The sequence below is a fragment of the Typha latifolia genome, chromosome 7, assembly GCF_019914945.1.
Source record: "Typha latifolia isolate L0001 chromosome 7, TyphaL0001v2, whole genome shotgun sequence".
In the NCBI taxonomy this organism is placed as follows: domain Eukaryota; kingdom Viridiplantae; phylum Streptophyta; class Magnoliopsida; order Poales; family Typhaceae; genus Typha; species Typha latifolia.
In genome coordinates, this window is record NC_133092.1 from 3,326,723 (window position 1) to 3,336,064 (window position 9,342).

General features: G+C 33.7%; 2 protein-coding genes across 2 annotated transcripts; both read left to right on the plus strand.

Moving 5' to 3' along the window:
* The first annotated feature begins 295 nt into the window (after positions 1–295).
* LOC140792793 (uncharacterized) lies at positions 296–1,632 on the plus strand. Its single transcript, XM_073143997.1, has 2 exons — positions 296–590; positions 1,091–1,632. Exons 1-2 carry the CDS (start codon positions 396–398, stop codon positions 1,517–1,519), a joined length of 624 nt encoding a protein of 207 aa, XP_073000098.1. The 5' UTR covers positions 296–395; the 3' UTR covers positions 1,520–1,632.
* Positions 1,633–6,341: 4,709 nt separating this feature from the next.
* LOC140792573 (WAT1-related protein At1g25270-like) lies at positions 6,342–9,037 on the plus strand. Its single transcript, XM_073143648.1, has 7 exons — positions 6,342–6,605; positions 6,718–6,780; positions 7,465–7,581; positions 7,678–7,930; positions 8,044–8,202; positions 8,298–8,449; positions 8,654–9,037. Exons 1-7 carry the CDS (start codon positions 6,409–6,411, stop codon positions 8,847–8,849), a joined length of 1,137 nt encoding a protein of 378 aa, XP_072999749.1. The 5' UTR covers positions 6,342–6,408; the 3' UTR covers positions 8,850–9,037.
* Positions 9,038–9,342: the final 305 nt, after the last annotated feature.

Genomic DNA, 9,342 nt, shown 5'->3' on the forward strand with positions numbered 1-9,342 from the left:
TCACTTGACAGCATAATATTCTAAAATAAAATAAAATAATCCTTAGTTAATGTCAGCCCACCTAGCAATTAATTGCTTAAGATATAACCCATACTTGTATCCTACCTTCAGAAGCCAAATGTGAATCCCACGAAGTTATCCCACTGTATTCCAAAAATCCTCATATCTTTCTTTTTATCTACTATGTATACTTATAAATTAAAGGTCGCATTCCATTACGTCGATCACCGCATCAACTTGTATATATCTATTTCATCTTTCAAGCTTCCTCTCCTACCTTCTTTCTCGGCTTGTCTCTTCTTCTTCTTCTTCTTCTTCTTCTTCTTCTTCTTCTTCTTCTTCTTCTTCTTTTCATATCCTTTGAAAAGAAAAGAGAGGGCTAGAGAGAGAGAGAGATGGGAACGTGTGCAACAAAGCCAAGAGAAGTGAAAGAGAGTGATGCTCCTCCACCCATGGAGAAGAGAGAGAATAAGACATGCACAGAGAGGAAGGATAAGGAGGTGGTGGTGGCCAGGGAAGAAGAAGATGACGGTGAGCATGCGGAGAGCAGCCAAGTGTCTCTTGGTGGTCTCTTGGCAAAGGAGATTGAGGTATTAATCTCTGATACATTTGCTCTCAAAAACATTTATTATTACTTGCTCTTATGTAATCGGAAATATTGATATAAGTTGTGTTTTTTGTTCTTATTTTCTTTTCTCAATGGGAAATTATATTTACAGACCAAACAATTAATTGCTACATACTGCGTGATCTTTCCAAAATAACAAAAATACTCGCATACAATTTAATATAATGGATAAGTCTAACGAGATAAGGTATGAGTATATGTAGTATTTTTTTTTCATGGTGATTCTTGTTTATTTCGGCGGGAGATAAGCCACGTATTTTTGCAATTTAGCCCCTCTTTTTCTATAAAATTGGTATAGATGCAACACTATTGGCCCCTCCTCAAATTTCCTGAATTCGGATGATCGATGTGCACAAATTATAAAAAGTTCTCAAGTTGAGAGTCTATAATCTATATTAATATTGACAAAATGCTCACAAATAAGTTGATATTAAATAGAGAAGTATTTTATGATTGCCACAGATGGAAGTCAAAGCAGCGGATCAAGAAAAAGAAGAGCAATCTTCCCAGGAATTAATTGAATCTAAAACAGCCCAAATCGTGGCCGCCGACGAGTCGACTGCAGCAGTAGAAACTACAACCACTGAAACGATCACCACCTCCGAGATCACCGCTGTGGAAGTCGTGAAGGAGAGTGAAGTTGCCATTGAAACAATCACTACTGAGAAAGTCGTGAAGGAGAAAGAAGTTGCCACTGAAACAATCACCACTGAGGAAGTCGCGAAGGAGAAAGAAGTTGCCACTGAAACAATCACCACTGAGAAAGTCGTGAAGGAGAAAGAAGTTGCCACTGAAACAATCACCACTGAAAAAGTCGTGAAGGAGAAAGAAGTTGCTGCAAATAAGAAGGAAGCTATCGAATTGCCAGTCTCGACTTCAGTAGAATCTTGAGTTGAATCCCAAACATGGAAACTATGATCACTTGCTTAATTGAATCCTTTCAGTTTTTTTGTTCTTTTAAATCCTTCTGTGATTGTTTCATTAAGGTTGGGCATGGATCATGGTCTCTAATTTGTTGTCTTAATTGTTGGTTCAATTAATTTGTTCTTTCTACTAAGATTTTTGAGTTGTAAATTTTCCTCATCCTCGTTTTGGGCATGCATGCGTGTAGTGTGTACGTATGTATATAGTTTCAGAGTGCAATATGTGGATGTTTGGAGATCGATTGAAGCAGAAACTAACTGCAGAATGCCTGCATTGGATCATGTGTTTATTTACTATTCAAGCAGCATTATCATGGATATGAACTAGAGAGGTTTGTCTACTTATGTAATTATATCTACTACTACTAGTACCTTTAACTTCATGTAATTAGACCTTCTTTTTTGTTGCTTATCAATACCTACTATTAGCCTTATTCTACAAAACTTTCATCAATCTACCATTCACTACCTTTTAGAATTAATGTGTTTCAAGAAGCTGCGTCATATTGTTACCTAACAAATTAATGTAAGTACCAAAAAAAAAAAAAATCTTAGATCTTCTCTCTTTCCTTCTTAATTGCGTTAGATATAAATATGAGATTTGATTAATTATTTCGTGAGCTCCACATAAATCTGATATGAAATCAATATATGAGATTAGAAGTCTTGGACTAGATGTCATATTCCCCAAATGGAGATATAGCATCCCATCTAGAGGTGGGAGGGATAAAAACATTATTACTATATTGCTCCTATCTAAAATATAATAAATTTAGATATATAAATAACAAAACTAACAATCCTAATTACTCAATTTTTTTATTTTTTATTATTAGTATTTTATGTTTTATATTTACTTAAAGTATTAATATATTAAAAAATCATATTTATATATTTTATTATTAAACATTGTTATATATTTTATTCTATTATTTTGTATTACTTTTGATTTTAATTTTGATTATTTTTAATTGAACGTGATTAATTTTATAATTAATATAGTATAATTTAATGATATTTAATAATATAATTTCAGTTTGAGATAATCAATATTAGTTTAAAATAGAAATTGACCATACTATTTTTCTTTATTGAAGATAGTAATATAATTTTGTTTAGTTACTCCATATATAATATTGTATAAATCAAACAATAGATTAAAATTGTAATATAAGATTAGTAATATTAAGAGATATATTATCTCTTGAAATAAGCCTAAAGATAACTTATCTCCTCTTATTCACTCAGGACAACCAAACACACTCTATGAGTTACCGTGTGTTGTTATTTATATAAGAGCCCATTTTGGCGCTCGAAAAGGATACATGGTGAGATCCATAACCCAAAAATTAAATTGAATATTACACTCAATATGTGTATACTCACTTCTTCTAAATACATAAAATCACATAGCCCTTGAATTGCTCCTTCTTTGCATTTTTTAAAAAAGAAAACATTTTCACCTAAAATGGAAAAGAGAATAGCGAATAGCGAAGGATATTTTTTATGATCGATATGGTATCTACCATACTTTTGGAAGGTTATAATTGAAGAGAAAGTGGTCTTGAAGAAGATGAGAGTACCTACCACCTTTTCTTAATTGATCAACCAAAAGAAAAGAGGGAACAAGTAAACGAACAATTTGGCAACGAGTTTGTCATGAATTTGGAATAAGAATCACATCAAGTAATATTCATTTCAGGTACTACCTAGCGTCGTGTTGCTCACCTTTGTAACTCTTTATAAGCAACTTTTAATTGATGTTTTTTTATTTATTTTATCTCTCACGCGCTTTAGTTAATATATACTTTACATGTGCATGTAAATCAACTAAAGTTTGATAGCAACAAATGCTTAGTTTTGAACTAATTAATACTTTACCTACATATTTCTCTTTCTCTTTCCACGTGGTATAACTCGTGGATGAGCATGTAGAGATTGACCACTCTATGAGAAAAAAAAAGTTATGTATATATATATATATATAGCTACTCAATCTACTCTACTAGAATGGGAAAGAGAGGCCTCAACGTACCTTTAAGAAAAGCTAAGACGCGAGTGATGAAAGAAAGAGATAAAAAGCAAAAAAAACAACAAAGGAACGAGTATCTAGTGTTGCCACGTCTAAAGTTGCTTGTGGAAAGAAAGGAACGGATACAATGGAAAAGGAACTCATCGATCGGAAGTCTAATATTAATGAATGATCGAATTGTCCATGCATACACACACACACATACATACATACATACATGCATGCATTTCTGATGGATCTATCATCATCAACAACATCATCGAATGCATCATCTTCCATTTCAAACGTGCTTCTAATCAACTTTCATTATCTTTTACCAACCAACTCTCAGTAAAGTTGATAGGTAGGTACCTTCCTATAGACTAAAGAGGTCATGAGTTTAACTCTAATCTGAATAAAGTTATGGAGAAATTATTTGGTGGTCGGTGGTTGGTGGTTGGTGGTTTTGTAGCTTTGCTCGATTCGGTTAATGACTCGACAGTGCGGTTAGCTTGGAGGAACAGTTTAGTAATGTAACGGCTAGGAGCAGGTCTCGACAGTATTTAATTCGGAGCAATTGTTCAGTGATGCCTAAATATCTCTATACCTAGAGAGAGTTAGCTCTTTGTCTAGCCCATATTTAGTATTTCGGCTTATGAATGATAAAATATATATATATATATATATATATATATCATTATCTTTTATATACTTCTCATCAACTATTTGAATTATTATCTAAAAGTAATACGTATTTAGAATAATTTTAATAGTTTATGGGTCTAAGTATAATTAATATATAATTATTATACACGAGGGAGGGGGGGGCCAACCACGTGTCGACGCTACTTCCCGTAGTAGCAACAGATAACAGCAGCCGTGTCCCCACGTGTCATCATTTCAACACGTGCGGACACGTGGATGCAGCGGCTCTCGTGACTTCCTCCCCCACACTCATCGCTCTCCTCCTCCTCGTCCTCTCTTTCCCTCCACCTCCCAAATATAATACTTATTTCAGTATTCCGCGGCTAACTTAAATATGGAGCCAAATCTATTTTATGACGACTTTCAAATAGTTTAAGTTTAAGTTATACTCGGCTTTTAAAATTGCATAAGAACTATGGTGGTGTTTGATTATAAATTACTAGTGCTATAATAATTACTATTTTGATGTGATATATGAAAATTAATAAATTTAGGAGATAGTTTTTAACAAATGACTAAAATATTCTTTAGAATAGATTATCAAGAGGATAGAGAAGAGAGAAGTAAGTGTTTATGTTTAAATAAAGCACACAGTATAACTGCCATTATGCTAATTTTTCACAAATATTTATAGAATATTTCTAACAATAATTATTAAGGTAAAAAAAATACATATATAATTTTATCACTGTATTTTTTTCTTTCTTTTTAAAAAATAAAATTTATTTTATATTATCTATAATATTGGTAACATTATGTAGCTTTAGAACCATTTTAAATAATTCATCGAGGGTAAAATAGTCTTTTAACCATGAACAGTTAGATTTAATTGAATAGATAATATTATTTGAAAGGCTTTAATAATTTCGGAGGCAATTATCATATTTTGAAAAATATAGTGGTTATTGTGATATTTGGAACCTTCTCACAATTATGTAAAATTCCTTAGGTAAAAATATCTCAAACCTGAAAATGAGCCATATGATACTACTAAGAACAAGCCACAATTGGCTGAATCCATATATTACTATCATTATTCTGCTTGTTGATCTCCAAATAAAAATTATAGATACAAATCTAATGTAGAATAATATATATATATATATATTTGACCTCATCTGTTTTCATATAATTTACAGTCTTAACATCTTCTATATGGGATGTCAGCAAAATTGCAAAGTGTGGCAAGATATATACCCTAATTAATCAAACATATTTTGGTAATTCTCACATACACCTGTGACATTACAAATTAATTAAGGATAAATTTCTCCTATGGTTTAATTTTTCCATTTCATTTTTTTAACAAAGAAAATCAAATTACCATAATATCCCTAGAATATTAATAATCTGATTGTTTGAGTAAATATAAATTTTATACTCACATAATTTAAGGTGATTAAAAATTTTATTCTATGATTGTATATTTAAAGAGAGGTACATTATAATAGTTGGATAATAATTAAGATTTAAGACTTATTATCTTAGATAAGAAAATGTATAAAGGTTGAAAACAATTTTAATTTAAAATTAGGATACGATAAGTAAATTTAATAAAATGTGAAAGACAGTTGGCATTTTAGTATTTATTATGGATGAAAAAATTTCTCTAATTTTGGATGAAAAATTTAAGAAAAAGTGTGTTAAATTATAAGAATATGATAAATATATTAAATATAATATTATTTAAAATCTGATTGGTATTATTTCAGATGAGTTAAAATATTTATATAATTCTCTGTAATTTTACCTTGAATGCAAATCTTTAAATTTAATCTGTACTGAATTAATATGATGGAAAAAAGATAGTTTATTTTATTTATGACTACGAAAGAAAATTAGTACTTTTAAGTAGCAAGTAGTTAGGGTTTTATGAAATTAACCCAAAAGGTTAACATATGTGACTCCGATATCGTATTCCGATTCAGAACCCAACCCATCCTTGCTCTCCTATAAATATGGTCCCGAGACTTTGCCGGAGTTGCTCATATTCCATTGCAAGACGAGTAGACGACCCAAGTGAGAAGACGAAATTGAGACGTCTTCTTGCTTGTTCTTGAATTAATTCCTCCCTCTCTCTCTCTCTCTCTCTCTCTCTCTCTCTCTCTTTAAGGCTTAAGAGTTACAACTTATACGAAAAGATGGGAGGTAATCTCTGTGGGATGGTGGAAGGATTGAAGCCGGCCGGTGGGATGGTTTTGGTTCAGGTGGTGTTTGCCGGGGTGAATGTCTTCTACAAGCTGGCCATCAACGATGGCATGGACTTGAGGGTGCTGGTTGCTTACAGATTCCTCTTTGCCACTGCTTTCTTGGGTCCTCTTGCTTTCTTCGTAGAGAGGTACATACTTATATCAATCCCGTCATGCTCTCATTTGGAGCACTAACAAGCTTTCGTTGAGATCGACCGACGTTTCTCATGCACATTTGCTAATCCTGATTGATTCCACCAGGAGGAGTCGACCAAAGTTAACATGGAAAGTTTTGATGCTTTCGTTCCTCTGCGGGCTCTTCGGGTATTATGTTCATCTCCTCTAATCATTAATCTCGTCCTCAATTCTCAAAGCTACCTTTGCATACATGAATCCTTGTTTCGTTTTTGGACCTTTTGGTATAAAGAGAATTTAATGTACTTGTTGAGTCAAAAGAGAGAAAGGTCGAAGGGTCACGAGGAACGTCCAACACTAGTCACTTGTACAACCTCGGAGAGCCCTTCTCCTGCCTGGCACGTGGCTTCCACTTTGTTGAGGTTGCTTGGTCTCGATGGAGGTTGTCATTAAAGGGGAGGAAGCATTCAAAATCTTCCAACACCCTCCAACTACTGGAAAAACCCGGGCTCCTTGCCTTTCTTTTCTCCGGCTTGCCAACTAATTATATAATCTATACGTTATTATGGTGTAAATTATTTAATTTATTGCTCTACCACTTTTTTAAGTAACTAGTTATTTAACTGTGAATATTTTTTTTAGATAAAAGTTGACTTAAAAGCAGTCGTGTGTGTGTATGTGTGTGTGACCGATAAATTAGTATTTTAAGTAGATATTTTGAACACACACACACAAAAAAAAAAAAAGAGAAAATTTTAAGTAGATGAGTATTTTAGTTTTCACTTTTTTATCTATGAAATTTCAAGAGAAAAGTTTTGGTGTTAACTTTGGACACCTACAACTTAATCAAAGCTAATTTTGTTGGATTTGCAGGGGTGCCTTAGCACAAAATTTGTACGTCTACAGCTTAAAACTCACATCAGCAACCTTTGCCTCAGCTATGACAAACCTCATCCCTGCAATCACTTTCGTTCTAGCTGTTATATTCAGGTAATTATCTAATGCTTAACTACTTAAGTTTGGAGAATATAATTCAAGCAAAATTTTGTTTTTGTCTAAATTTGATATTAATTTAGACTCTCTCAGATTGGAGACTTTGGCCATGAACACCATTTCCGGGCACGCGAAGGTCTTAGGCACACTGGTAGGAATTGGTGGTGCAATGCTTCTCACTTTCTACAAAGGAGTAGCCATTAATCTTTGGTCTACTGGCATTAACCTTCTCAATACCCATAATGGAGGAGATAATTTACCTCCCAAAGAGCCCGGTAATCACGTTATGGGCTCGTTAATGGCCATCTCTAGTTGCTTCTTCTACGCTGTCTGGCTGATAATTCAGGTAAATCAATTGCGCGTTTATGATCCGATTCCGATAAATTAAGGCTGCTACCATAACCCTAACTATATACTGTGTTTATGTTTTTTTTTTATAAAAAATATATATATCTACAGGCGAAGGTGATGAAAGAATACCCATGTCACTACTCTACCACTGCATTAATGTGCTTCATGGGTACAATTCAATCTATTTGTTTCGCCCTTTGCACACAAAGGGATTGGGCTGAATGGAAGATTGGATTTGATATTAGGCTTCTCTCAGTTGCCTACTCTGTATGATTCTTTCCATCACTAAAAGTTCCCCTTTTTTTAAATCTGTCAACATTGTGCTACTATGCTAAGTGGGTGTACTCTTCTTGGCTTTGTAGGGTATATTGGCATCTGGGTTGATCCTCACAGTCTTGGCTTGGTGCATCAAAAGGAAGGGACCCCTCTATGCTTCTATCTTTAACCCTCTCATGCTTGTCACTGTGACCCTCTTGAGTTCACTGCTACTAAATGAGAAGTTGCACTTAGGAAGGTGAGATTTATTCATCCTTTCCACCTCCAAGTGGAGGCAGGTGTAGAACCCTAAATCCTAAATCCTAAACTCTAAACCTTAAACCCTAAATGCTAAACCACTTTAAGGAGCAATTCTAAAATTTGAAAGATGTTGATAGGTTACTGTTTTGAATAAAATATGAGAGACTCACCAAAGTTTCTGTTGTCAATTCTTTGTGTGCAGTATATTAGGCGCAGCACTAATTGTGGTTGGATTGTACGTTGTGTTGTGGGGGAAAGGAAGAGAAGCTGCAAAGGTGGGGGAGTTGCCAGTGGATGAGTCTATACAAGTCATCATTGATTCAAGGCAAGATGGAGGATTGGAACCTCAAGGTGCAACTGCAGTTGGGTCAAAGAACAAAACTATACCTTCAAATTAGTAATTAGTAGCTCTAATTACTCCTTCATGATCCTTTCTTTTTCTTTTTCTTTTTCAATTATAATGCTGGAAATTGTTGTAGGTAGATGAAATTTTGGAAATAGAGAACCAGGGATGTCCCTGATAAAAGTTTTCACCAGAATGAGGAGCTATTAAAAGAGAGAGAGAGAGAGAGAATAAAAAGGCATATGAATTTGAGAGAAAGATCACCTTCTTCTATTACCATTCACTCAAAGGAAGGAAAGCTCACAGACAGATTGAGCTTTCATTTCAGCTCAAGAAATTATAGATTTAATATAATTTAATTAAGATAAATTTTGAAATAAAATTCTTAAGACGGCCCCCCAACCTAGAAATCAGCATGACATCAAAAGCACAAGCACCTGAATAGAACAGTCAACATTACTAACTAAAGATATCAATCAAAATTAAGCCTTAATTGAGCCGAGCCTCACCTAGATCAAGTCTTAATCAAGCCTATTTTAAGCCTAAGC